Below are 14,323 nucleotides of genomic sequence, written 5' to 3'. Positions count from 1 at the left end.
TTTGTGCTTTATTTGTGTTTAAAAATTAGATGTTCATGATAGTGAAGGAGCCATAAATATAATGACAACAACTAATATTGGATATTTATAGTGTGCCAGAATCAGTACCAGACTCTTTTCCATATATTATCTCATTTAATTTTCACAAAAGTCTGTAGACTAAGCAGTGACTGACTCCATGTTTAGGATGTAGCTCAGCATCCTTGCATGTGTGAGGCTCTGGGCTCCATTCCATCTGGCACCGTTAACAGTGATTAGTCACCAATATTGTGGATGAGGTCATTGAGACTTAAGGTGATTAAACTGTCCAAGATCTAAGTAAGTGAGTGGCATTAGGGAAAAATCCTCTTTTCTTTTTTCTTTTTGGGTCATACCTGGCGATGCACAGGGGTTGTTCCTGGCTCTGCACTCAGGAATTACTCCTGGTGGTACTCAGGGGACCATATGGGATGCTGGGAATTGAACTACATGCAAGGCAAATACCCTACCTGCGGTGCTATCACTCCAGCCCGAAAAAATTCTCTTGAACTTACCACGAGACCTGAGTGTGGACACCAGAAGTGAAGAAGGAAGTACCTTCTCCCTGATGAGGTTTTTGTTGAGCAGTCATTGTAAAATATTGACAGTGTGGACACAGAAGTAAAGTAGGAAGTACCTTCTCTCTGATGAGGTTTAGGTTGACTAGTCATTGTAAAATATTGACAGTATTTTACATTTTACATTGGTCATAGAAATGTATCTTCTTTCTATCAAAATTATTTTTGTTGTTGTTGTTGTAGCTTCGGGGTACCACATACAATGGGACTCAGGGCTTGCTTCTGGATTTGTGGTCAGGGATAACTCTAGGCGATGCTCGGGGTATTGAGGATCAAACCTATGTTGTCTGCATGCAAAGCAAGTGCTTTGTATCTACTGTCCCTATTCCAACCCATATGCAAATATCTTCTTAAAAGTTATATTAAAAAATATATTCATCATCCTCAATTGGTAATTGGAAGTCTACACAAGGAAGTTTTGAACTTGAACCAAATTTTTAAAAATTGTGATTTGTGAAACTGGAGCGATAGTATCGTGGGTACTATCTTGTGCAAGACCAACACAAGTTTAATCTCCAGCACCCCATAGCACCCCCTGAGCCTTGAAAAGAGTGAGCCCTTAGTGAAAAGCCTGGATTAAGCTCTGAGAACCACCAGTGGGACCCAAAAACCTTAAAAAAAAGGTTCATTTGAATGATTGGTAAGGCATATAACATTTTCCCCAATGGTCTCAAATTTTAAATGATTCAGAGGTCATTTGAGTAGACACATCAATAAATGAGGAATATAATCCATTAGTTGAGAATGTTATGGAGATGATAGTATCAGCTATTAATTCTTCTTATAGAAATATCTGAGCAAATCATTATTGTCTACCGAGGACAATAACTGAGATATATAAATTAATACCTAATTGCATGCTTTTAGCAGATTCTGTGAACAAGTGAAATATATTTCATCAGTCATCAAAATTAATTCAAGAAAATAAAGGGAATTATTTAGTTCATGTACAAACTTTATCTAAGATGTTACCTCCATGGAGAGCTTAGAGTTTTGTTTTTCATCACCAGATAAATGCTTTTTCACTAAAAACTATTTGCGCAGTAGTCTACACTATAGACAATTTATTTTCTGATCAACAAACTTTTTGAAATTCAGATTCTATTTTTAGTCACTCTATCTTTCCCACAATCTCCAACAAAATTAGGAGAAAGATTTCAAAAGATTAGGTAACACATATGTATGAACCTTGAGAAGATGTTATCAAATGATAAACACCTTTATCGAAGCTGCCACAGAGAACTTGGGCTTGATTGGCACTACTCCTTTGATCTTATCTAGTCCCAGGTAACTTAGAGTAAAGCACTGTATCCCTGTTGCTCACTGATTTGCTAGAGAGGGCAGCAGTAATGTCTCCACTCGTCTCTGTCGAGTGCTAGTGTAGCCCAATGGCATCTGCTTGCTCCAGAGACACCAAGTGAGACTTGTTGTTACTGTTTTTGGCATATCGAATACACCATGGGTAGCTTGTCAGGCTCTGCTGTGTGGACGGGATACTCTCAGTAGCTTGCCAGGCTCTCTGAGAGGGATGGAGGAATGGAACCCAGGTCGGCCTCGTGCAAGGTAAACGCCCTACCCGCTGTGCTATCACTCCACCCCATAAATTAGAGTGCAAAAAAATGATAAAAGAAAACAGGAGAAAAAAAGTTATTTTTGGATTAAAGTGAAATTTCTATGCTTTTGTATCACTGAGAGAAGCTCAGAATTCTTGTGAGTTAAGTTTGGAAATTTAAGATTTAGGTGACTTATCATCTGGTTGTACAATGTGCAATGTGATGTTTGGTTTTGAAAACATTCCTCGTGCTTGAGGGTCACTTCTAGTTCAGTGCCAGGGGACCATGTGGTGCCAGAGATCAAACTCTGGCTTCTGTCATGCAAAGCCTGAAATCCATTCCTTTGAACTATCATCCTAGCTCTCTGCTTCAAATTTATTTTTTCTTTATGGTTTTGAGGCCACACCTGGCAGTGCTCGAGGCTTATACCTGATTCTGTACTCAGGCTCAAGGGACCATATTTGGTAGTGGGGATCTAACTCAAGTCGGCTGCATGAAAGGCAAGCGTCTTAACCACTGAACTTTCTCTCCAGTTCCCTTCATTCTTAATAAAGTTATATGGGAGCTTCTCCCTTAGATTCTTTTTGGACCTTATTTGATGAACTGAAATTTTAAGTGGAAAAAAATAATAAAATATATCATTAACTAATGAATTTTATTTGTTTTAAGGATTACCTACCACAAAATATGTTTTTACATTTGTTTTATAAAAGACAACTGAGATTATGATAGCCACTTGTGATTTTTCTAAGGGGCAGATAAATAGGAACATTCAATATGAAAGTTATCATAAAGAAAAAAGAAAAAAATGTTTTGCTTTTGTTCTTTTTGAGCTTTAAAAAATTTGAATAAAATTCAGCTACAACAGTATGTAAGTTTTGGGGTGCATTTTGAAAATCAACAAATGTACATTGCTGACAAAGTTTACTGGTGAAATTTCAGTTCCATACTTCACCATAAAATCGATACTTTTTTCCAATTTATTTTACAAGACATGATAAAAACATTTAGTTGGAGCAATTTTAAAATAAATTCCAATTCATGGACTTTAATATATTAACTACTAGAAGCAAAAATCCAGTGCTATGGTTGTATTTCTGGAAAGCCACAACAAACTATTTAAGAATATTTATTCGCTATTAAAGGAAGTTTACTTCCAATGAAGTAAAGAATGGATTATGGCTTAATTAACATGTGTAATCTGGTCCCTTGCATCAAAAATTTTTTGCACAAAATTTTCTGAGCAGGAAAGAGACTGGAGGACAATTTTCACTTGCTATAAAAACTCAAATGTGGTATGCAGGCTCTCCGGGGATAATTTTAATAATATAACTATAGTTTAAAAAATATTGCTTTCATATTTGGTGTGTGATTTAGATTTAATGGTTTGTACACGGTTAATATTGCAGACATCCAGCCAATAACTTAAAATCCTAGCTAAAATTACTTTTACATTATATTTAAAATTATAGTTAATAATAATTAGGCATTATTTTTGGTCTAAAATATGTTATTTTGTGACTAAATATTGTAAGGATGTTTATCTCTATTAGAAATTTCTGCATGATATCCTAAGTTTCCAGGAAACAATTTTGATTCTTGTATATGCATTAAAGGAAATAGCTGAGTCAGCAGTATGCATAGTAAAATTTATGCTCATTCTATTGTTATTTATGGTCTAACAGTGAAAAAACAGAACTGTTAGAAGCAAAGAGAACTGAAAGAAACATGTCCAAAATAGTTAGACACTGTCAAACTCAGAATTCTTTTAGGATAGTCACAATAAATACAGGAAAATGCTTTCAGTCAGACTTATACTATCATTTTGACCTTCACAAGTTATACTTTTCTACAATGAAAGCACTTTTATGTGACTGCACTTTTGACCTTGAAGATATACCTTAGTGCTTTATGACTCTGACCTGACTTATAATGTGTCTCGTCCCCAGACAGAGTTCATCTAAAATTAAATGTTAAAACTGAAATTCTGTAATTCTTATTTTAATTATTCATCAGACAAAGGGACAAAGAGAAGCTTCATCTTCTTTAAAGTCATCTTTTTCTTATTTCATACATCTCATAGCTTTCTCTTGCAGGATGTCCCTCTTCTGAAACTGGGACTGAAGAAATAGCTGCATTGTACTGCAGCCTCAGAACTTGCTCTAGCTCTCGGGCTTAGGAATCAGCTGAAGTGAACAGAAAGATACATGGGCAGTTGACTGACCCATGGGAGCTAAAGCATTACTAAAGGAGACAATGATAAGGTAAGTTATCCATTTTTCTGAACCTTAACTCATCTAACTTATTTTCATATTCTTTCTAATGTTTAACAGAATAACCATACATCTTAGGCTCACTTTCTATTTCTCCCCCTTTCCATCTTCTACTTTAACTTTTGCTTTTCATTCTACTTAGAAGATAGCAACTGTACTTAAACAAACATACCAACCTTGAAAAACTGCATCAACTTCCTGCAGTTGAACATTCTAAAGTCACTCCCCTTTAAATGACTCCCATTCTACCTCTACTGTAATGCAATACCTTTCTAAAGCCAGGGAGCATGTTCACCAATTAGCAGAAAAGAAAATACAAAGTCAGTGCTGCAGCACTAAAAATAAGAAACACGAAGCAACACGAAGGAACTCAGCTCTAAGTAACCTGAAATTAATTTGACTTTCATACACGAACCTATGTTTTCTTACCTTGGATGTGAATCACTCTGTCATGATCTAGAGTATAGTTTTCTGAAAGACGATCAGCACAGCAGATAGAAATCAGCACCAGAAGAAGTAAACTCTTCATCTTTGTAGCCAAAGGGTCTTCTTCACTGTGAGAGCATCACATAGGAAGAGGTTCGTCAGATTTGGAAGCTTTGGCGTGTTGCACTGCATAACTTATTACCGCCTTATCATCATAGAATAGGTCTGTAAAAATGTTTAACCCAATCTTTACAGAAAGTTAGAGTAGCTGTCTTTGGGAGCTGAAGACTGCAGCTCTGAACAATTTCAGTATATCTGAAGTAGCCAGAGTTCAAAGTGTTTAACTCTATCTTTGCAGCACTGCAAAATTAAATAATTACAACACTATACTTTTGACATAGGGTTAAGTGGCAAATCAGAAAGTGGTGTGGCCTCGACAGACACACATTTAAGAACATTAAAGTTTGAACATTAAACAACACACATTTAAGAACATTAAAGTTTGAAGTACAACTTCAAAAACTTACAACTTGATATATTTATATATAGGTATTTACCACCCAGTTTAATTAGTAACTGAATCTTCCTCGGTCAAGTAGACAATATTTACATGGAACTTGATACCATTATTCATTTTACACATAGCTTCCTAAGCACATTATATTTGCTTGTTTGAAACAGAGAAGAGGACAAAAAAATTACTGAGTAAGCATGGAGCAGCACATTCGTTAGCAGCACACTTACCATCTTAAATACTGCTTGGCTCTACGATGAATAGTTGAAAATCACAGACAAACTAGGTTAGAGTTGTGCATGCTGCTGCGGCAGTCCTCCTGATTGATTTTTCATTCATTTCTACCTAAAATGCTGACGCACCAACTTCAACTGCCAGGTAGGGTCTCTGCAGGCAGCAGAGCCACGGCTGCAGGCAACCTCCTTGCCAACAGTCAGGGCAATTAGGCAAATGAAAAGCCAAAATAGACAGAGGCAGAGCTCTGGTATTAAGCGAAAGAGGCAAAGCAGTTACTTGACTGTCCTTTACTGCAAGAGTGTTTGCTTAAAGGGGACACTCTCCCCAAACTTTGTCATTGGAAGGACAAAAAGGGATTCCAAGAGGTACAAACCTTCTGACCTTTGCCGTCTTTTCCAGGCAAGGATTTCAGCGCAGCTCCTCTGTTTGAATGTGGAGCAGGGCAAAAAAAATCACAAGGACTCTCTTTCCTCTCATGCACACAGCGGCCTTAACAATACTTGGCTATTTTTAAATCTGAAATTACACAGTGCTGGCTTCTCACACTAATTTGTTTTTTCCAGGAAACCCTGACTCCCTGGAATAATTGAAGACCTCAAATCTGTTCCTGGAGGTTCTTGCAAGACAGGCTCTCGTCCAGAAGCTAATACACGAATCACAGAAAGATATTCAAGTTGTTCCTAGGACAGACATTAGACACATCTCTGACTTTTCCTTTATAATACCCGTTGTTGTAAAACTTATGGCTTCAGTCTTTCATGTTTGCTATAACCCCTTTATTTTAATTCATGTTGTCACAGGATGATGGTGGGAGAGCAAATTAATGAACTTATGTTTTCCTAGGAAAGTAAAGAGTATCATCTTCAAAATACTATCTAATGAACTAATATTTTTTTATGCCGGGGTGTTTGGATCCACTCCCAGTGATTCTCCAGCCTTGCTTCTGCCTGTGTGTTCAGGGATCCATCCTAGACATGCTCAGGGGACCGACCATATGTGGTGCTCAGGATGGAACCAGGCTACATGCAAGGCAAGTGCCTAAACTACTATCATGTTTATCCAGCTCCTGATATATCAATCTTAAATTCAGAAGTTCACTTGTAGGGAAACATTTTTGAAGCTGATGACTTTTGTTGTTAAGAATAGCAAATTAGCAAAGAGGTGATAAATGCCGCTCTGCTATAAGGTTGGGGATTGGGTACAAGAGGGTGTGAGGACGACAACAAATCTGACTGTTAAAGAAGGGCGACGTTCTAAGTAAAGGGTCTAGAAGAGCAGTGATAGAGAATTTGCTGCATTAATTTTCATATGAATGTGTTCATCAATAGGGAGTTGTACATCTGAACACATGCATGGCTGGGGTTGTGTATTCTATCACTGCATTCATCTTGATTTTTGTATATTCTCACCTAAACTATAATACACATTTTTGTATATCTCCTTTAATTCCATGCAACAGCATTAAAGCTGTATCACTAAAAGCTTATTTTACTGAGTTAATTATCTGTCCCAAGGCACAATTTTAACACATACATCTTGGGTATTGACAAATAATAAACATTACAACAGCTCCTTTTAATTGAAGGTTTCCTTTTAATTTAAGGTCTACCAGTAGCTCAGTGCTGTGCTAAGCACTGTGTATACAGTGGCTCATACAGTCATCTCAATAATACTAAAGCAAATATTTTTATTTTTCCCTAACACAGACATCTACCAAGCTAAAGGTCACACATTTAGGAGGTGGCAAAGTTTGCACTGACTTCAAGTTAAAACAATACCTACTTTGCATTTGTTTTTGTGTTGCATTTTTTAAAAGAGAAACTTCAGCTTTTATTTGTTTTGTTGCCTTTTTACACTGAAGTGTTAAGACTTGAGTCTACAGTGATCTTCAAAAACTTTGGCTTGTGCCAGGGCTGGAGCAATAGCACAGCCGGTAGGGTGTTTGCCTTGCATGCGGCCGACCTGGGTTTTTTATTCCCAGCATCCCCAAAGGTCCCCTAAGCACTGCCAGAGGTAATTCCTGAGTGGAGAACCAGGAGTAACCCCTGTGCATCGCCGGGTGTGACTCAAAAAAGAAAAAAAAATCTTTGGCTTGTGCTAAATTTTAATATAAATGAAATATTTGAACTTTATTATGAGAATCTAGATGACATTTATTATAAGGCTGTTGTGCCCTGCACCATTTATAATGTCACATTCCTACCACTGCTTTGGTGGCTGAGCCCATCACCAGCAGCATAGTCCTGTCACCTTCACAAAGCCCATCAAAAGTGACTGTGAGTAGAGGAGAGGCATGTATCATTGAACACTTCTGAACACCCCACACTGGCTGAAGGCACTCTAGATAGGAGAGATAAGAAAGGAGGAAACGATCTTTGCTAACTTGGTGGCCTAACAGCCATATCATTCCCTCAACTCCTGACCCCCAAATAAAAAAAAATTAAAACTAAAACTTAAAAAGGAACCTTAGGGACAAAAACTTCAGGTACTTAAACTGCAAGTACAGCATTGGGAGATCTCAATGGGGTCCATGAAGAGCAGGGCTGTGCCTTGGTCTGTTCACTGGTTTTCCCTGGACAAATGATAGGATCAGTCTGGAACTTTATATTTTGTAATGCTGCCTTCCTTAAATATGTAGGATTATAGGGGGCCAGAGTGATAGTCTAGCAGAGAGGCCGTTTGCCTTGCACGCAAGGGTTCGATCCCCCGCATCCCATATGGTACCCCAAGCACACCCAGGAGGTAATTCTTGGTGCAGAACCCTTGAGCATTGCCGGGTATGACCCAAAAAGGAAAAATAAAATATTTTTTTTTAAAAATATGTAGTATGTTAGGTAAAAAAGTTTTAGCTTTGGATATGAACAAAATTAAGAAAACATGAACTAGCATTTTAACTTCATTGTGACTTATATGTTGATAGGGCTGGAGCGATAGCACAGCGGGTAGGGCGTTCGCCTTACAAGCGGCCACCATGGCCGACCCGAGTTCGATTCCTCCGCCCCTCTCGGAGAGCCCGGCAAGCTACCGAGAGTATTGGATATGCCAGACACAGTAACAACAAAGTCTCCAATGGAGACGTTACTGGGCCCGCTCGAGCAAATCGACGATCAACGGGAGGGCCTTTACCTTTACCTTTACCTTCTTTTTACAGCCTAATATAGCCCTGTGGCCATAATACCTCAGGCAGCTTTGCTATGAGTCGCACAGAAATATGTCTGTTCCACTGTTAAAGACACAGGCTAAGACTGTCATTTTACAGTTTTGCATTGGTGAAATTTAAGCACAGCTGGAAACCAATGTAAAGACAAATCATTTTGGTAGAACTAAAGATATACTAATACCAGGAGTCCAATACCAAATCAACCAATTACTATCCTGTAAGCATCTATGTTAATATTATTGTATTCAGTACTGGAGAATTAGAAGCAAGCAGAAGTCATGCATGCTGTTTCTTAGGCCTTAGGAGCCAGCACCACACACATATGACCTAAAATAATTTCATGCTTGCCACTGTCCCATATAAGGGATATTTCTCAGATCAACTCAACTGAGGTAAGTCTGTAATCATTAGCTTGACAGTTTTGGAAATGGAACCTTGAATAGTGGAGTGCCAGCATGTAAAGCAGAAGCAGTGTGTACATTTATTATTACTATTATTATGTCCTGTGTCTCTAAAGTAAAGTTCACCCAGTGTTCTTTATCTCGTGATTGAGTTCCAAAGAGTCCAGAAACTCCGCAAATACTGTGCTTACGTCTTGAGCTCCCTCTCTAATTTCCTTTTTTTCCTATAGTGCCCATATCTTTGCCAATATTGTTTTAATTTAAAGTATTTCTTGAGTGGAATGAGCCACATTAGGTATATTCTTAAAAAAATATTTGGTAGATTATTGGTACCTTATCTGATTTTGAAGGGTTTCTATACTGCTGTTATGTTTATAAAAGTTTGAAAGGCAAAGATTTAAAAGGATATGATTAAATTTGGAAAGATTCTCATTTCCAAATGACTAGCAATTGAAATATATACATGTATAAATAAATATATATTATTGTAAAAATAAGTATACACAATATATACAATAATAAGCATAAGTATATATTTGTTATATATAAAATAAAATATGTAATACATTTTACTGTCTGTCCTGTCCTCCCGTTGTTCATCGATTTGCTCGAGCGGGCCCAGTAACGTCTCCATTTTTTTGAGACTTATTACTGTGTTTGGCATATTGAATACGTCACGGGTAGCTTGCCAGGCTCTGCTTTGTGGGCGAGATATATTTTACATAATATGCCAAACACAGTAACAACAAAGTCTCCAATGGAGACGTTACTAGGCCCGCTCGAGCAAATCGATGAACAATGGGAGGACAGTGACAGTGACAATATAATATATTGTATAAACAGTATATATACAAGGATCAGTATATATGAATATAAATAAATACATATGTTCAGCATTAAGAAGGATTATTTGTCATGACTTGTTTTCTGTAAGTTTGGGATGACTGTTATTTTATTGAATCAGTCTTGGAAACTTGTGAGATTGTCTCTGGATCTTTCACCAGGGCTTCTATTTATTCAAAGCATCAGCTTGGGACCCTCTTCTTCTTTCTGAAGCCAATATGGTTTGCCTGCAGGACTCCATGGCAAAGAGAGTAAAAGGAATAGGAATAAGGTGAAAAACGGAATTGGGGAGAAGTATAGAGAGGCTCTGAAGAGGGAAACTAAAGGGGAATAAAGAGCCACTCAAAGAAGGACGGCATTTAAAATGCAACAAAGGTATAACAAAGGGACTATTCTGCATGCTGTCTCTGAGATTGAAGAGATAATAATGCCTCATAAGATGAATGCCATGTTGGGACCAGAGAGATATTACAATGGTTAAAGTGCTCATCTAGCCTGTGGTTGAGGTCGAGACAGTTTGTATCTTTGGCACCACATACTGTCCCCTGAGCTCCACAAGGTGTGGCTCTGAGCACAGTCTCAGGAGTGCCCCACGAGGACTGCAGGGCAAGGTGTAGCCCAAGACTCCCCCGCCCCTCCAAAAATAACCCCGAAACAAATCAAAAAACAATGCTGAGTTCAGGACAAACACAGCAATCCTTCACTTGATTACAGAGCGTCATTGTAGGATTACTGCCCCATATAATCTGCTTTAAATAAATTTTGAGACAGGGGTTAGCTGCAAAGTCATCTTTATTAAAGGAGTCTAAAGTAGTTTTATCTTTTTGTTAATTGATTTTCTTAACATAAAAGATACACGTGTATATAAGCACAAACTGTATTTGGTGTTATCTTTGAATTCTACAAACTTCAGATTGAATACATAGGATGTGCAGAGGAAAGCAGTGCATACACACACTAATAACAGCAAGGATTTATTGAAATCCAAAAAATCCAGAAAATCAATTTTCTTACTCCTGAATATCTAACAGTCAGGCATTGCTCAACAAGTAAGAAAATGAAGCACAGAGAGCAAGATTTGAGACTCTTGGGTGATACAACACATGAAATCCTAACCTTAAAGTGATGCTTATAAATTGCGTTTTATTCAGCATTTATTTGTGTGAAATACCTTCATTTGGAATTGTGTTGTCTAATAGTATAGATTTACAAATATAATATTGTAGCTATGTTTATTTTACATCATATTTGCTGCAGTTCTTTGCTATGAATGTAATAGGCAGAGTGAACATGACTCTCCAATCTTGGGGTGTGACCTTTAACCAAGAGTGTCTTCAAATGTGATAATAGCACTACAAAGTAGTTGTTAAAATCCAAAACAAATGACTTGGAGGGAAACAAATCTTAGTTGAAATTGTTGTAAAAACGGACTTTTTCTTGGTCATTGTGTGTTCCTGATGTCCTTCGGTAAATGTAGCCACACATCATAAGTGTGAGAAGCATGTGTTCCAGAAACACTACCATAAAATCCTTTAAAAATGTCTCCTATCCTAAACATTTATTTACATGGCAGTCATTAAGACTGTTTTTCTCAGGCCAAATAGAAAATTCCACACACTCTCTCAATAGAATCTCAGTATTCTAGTTCTAACTCTACTGTATAATTTACTATGTATTGGAGGACAAGATATACAGATATATATATGTATATATCTGGATATATGTGCATATGTGCATATATATATAATAGATGGACAGAGACTTATGGTTTCAAAGTCCTAGAGTGTATTACAAACACCATAGAATTCATATAGTTTTTTCCTGTTTCTATGAGGTTAGTCTATATACTCTTTGAAGGTATCCTTACTATTAACTCAAACAATTTTCAGTTATGTGAGATTTCTAGTTTTCTGGACTAAGATGATAGATAACAAGGGGGTGTGACTTTCTGTTTTAGTAGGCTATTTTTTAACCAGATAGTTAAGAGAAAGTCAATAAATACATGTCAAGCAATATATTTTAATGATTATGTTGATATTTAAAAATAAGCCTTTTGTCTTATCATTGGGTAATTAATTCTAATTTGCTATCTTAAAATGATACAGAATTTTAAAAACTAGACCATAATGAATATGAGCATTACATTGTTATGCTATTTCAAATGCATCCTTTATAGAATGGAGAACACAATATTTTTTCTATTAGAAGACCAAGAAAATCATCAAAGAACAAATCAATTAATGAACAATTATTGAAAGATTATTACATCTAACAGATTATAACTTAGTAAAACTATCATATCTCTGGCTATCTCATAGTTTCTCTATAGTTTATTATACTAAGTGCCATCATGTGTACGTGGATTTTAATAATAATCAAATTATGAGAATAAAAATAGCTGAGGTAGTTATCATAAAAATATTAAATTTTGTTTCTGGCCTATATTTTCTTGAAAATAAGCAAGAAACACATGTATCTATGTTACATTTTTGTGAATAAGAAACTTTTCCCTGAGGACTATTCTAGACATACTTATACAGGAAAGAGTTAATTTTATGAGTTCTCTCTTTTTTGATTCCAAGACCAAATAACATACTAGCATCAGAAACAAAGAATCATATGAAATAATATGTAATTATGCAGAAAATAGATTTTCCTCTGAGCATAAAACCAAATAACCTAATGTCATTACCAATAATAGCAAATGATTTTTGAAAACTGACAAGGAGTTTGGTGCTAAGTTAATAATATTACAAAAAATAGACATTTCTCTAATAAAATGCAACTTAGATAGAACTTAAACATAAGCATATTAAAGCAATTACCAGAGAAGGTATATGTAGTAATCAGAACTTTTTGTTTTCTAAAACATTATAAAACAATGTTCGAGGAATTAAGAGCTTAGATAGCTGATTCTCTTAGTTTAGTAGCAAATATGAACTTTAAAATAGACAAAAGAACTTTCATTTTTATTACTGTTTTATTAACAATGAAACCATGAAAAGTAGTTTTCTCTTTATATTTAATGTACAAATATGAACAAAATTGGAAAGTTTTAGTACTGCTTTAAATGTAGGTTACACAAAAAATGAATTTAAATATAGCTTATATGCACCCAACTAAATAAAGACAAGTATCTTAGCACAGTCATTATATTTAGGAAGATATCATATAAAACAAATACTTAGAAGTAAAAATTTTATAGAGAATTTATGATAATATCACATTAAAATAAATTACTTGCAGAAGTATTTCTAATTGAGCAAGCAAAATATTAATGTCAGTTAAAATTTAAATATTTCTTATAGCTTCAAAATTTCAACAGCTGTCAAGTTAGACATTAAACTAACACTAAATCTAAAAATACAACTGCAAATTATCTACAAGAGAGTTTTGGTGGCATGATAGAGGTGAGAGTAACAAGTTTTCTAGATAATGCCAAATCTAAGTTCACCACTGAATTCCACCTGTAATTTTAAACTAGTTAAAAACAATAAGGATGAAGCAACTCACATAAATTTAAACGGTGATCAGATTCAGAGATGGTGTAGAAATATTGTAAATATATATCAATTCTAATCTTTTACCAAATACAATGAAGAGTTCATAACCGATGAATTACTGAGGTATCTGATTATTTTAAGTCATGATAAAAACAAAAATAAATCTTTTAGTGATCTTTAGCAGCAGAAACTAATCTCTTCTCTCCTCTGCTTGATGCAGTCCCCACCTCTTTTGGCTTTCACTTTTAAAATATCTTCCAAGACCCTGAGCAGGTTTATTATTGGTCCACATCCTACGTCAAAACATGATCTCATCAGAATTCAGTTCATTAGCTTATGAGTAACAAAGCTTGTACCAGCCAAAAAGACTGTGTCTACACAGCACAAAAAGGCAGAATAGAATATTCTTTAATTAACTTGGCAAATATTGACAGCTAAATTCATTAAATTTCCAAATTGGTTTAGTGATGAAAGATTCAACTTAATATGTTTCTAAGTTATAGAGATCGTTGAAAGTGTTTTAGGCTTTAAAAATGAAATACTTCTCATTTACATCTTCTCTAGTTGAGGGATTTGTTCATTCTCAAAGCAACTGAAATCATGTAACCAACCTTCTTTATGGGCACTTAAACTAACCAGTTCGTTAGAACTAATTACTTTAGACACCCCACATTTTTGTAAAACCTTTTATTTATTTTTGCAAAGAGAGATGACATTAAAAACATAAGTTTGCCATTGATTGAAATGATTATCTAAGAGAGTAATACACAAAAATGTGGGCAGTATTATCCAAAGAAGTAGGGATATTAGGTCTACC

General features: G+C 35.7%; 1 protein-coding gene across 3 annotated transcripts in view; it reads right to left on the bottom strand.

Annotated features, from left to right (window-relative positions):
• Window positions 1-13,714, bottom strand: part of HAPLN1 (hyaluronan and proteoglycan link protein 1) — a 44,302-nt gene extending 30,588 nt beyond the window's left edge. For 2 of the 3 annotated variants that reach the window (XM_056112475.1, XM_056112477.1), the window contains exons 1-2: window positions 13,517-13,714; window positions 4,852-4,976 (exon numbers count right to left, since the gene is read on the bottom strand). In XM_056112475.1, coding sequence (XP_055968450.1) covers window positions 4,852-4,951 — 100 coding nt within the window. In that variant the 5' untranslated portion in view covers window positions 4,952-4,976; window positions 13,517-13,714. Of the gene's footprint in view, window positions 1-4,851; window positions 4,977-5,592; window positions 5,744-13,516 lie in introns of those variants that run through there. The other variant, XM_056112476.1, reaches the window with a different exon arrangement.
• Between the last annotated feature and the right edge of the window lie 609 nt (window positions 13,715-14,323).

The sequence above is a fragment of the Sorex fumeus genome, unplaced genomic scaffold, assembly GCF_029834395.1.
Source record: "Sorex fumeus unplaced genomic scaffold, SorFum_2.1 ptg000018l, whole genome shotgun sequence".
NCBI classification, from domain to species: Eukaryota; Metazoa; Chordata; class Mammalia; order Eulipotyphla; family Soricidae; genus Sorex; species Sorex fumeus.
The sequence above is the reverse complement of the archived record's forward strand: the minus strand, read 5'-3'. Positions and strand labels throughout refer to the sequence as shown.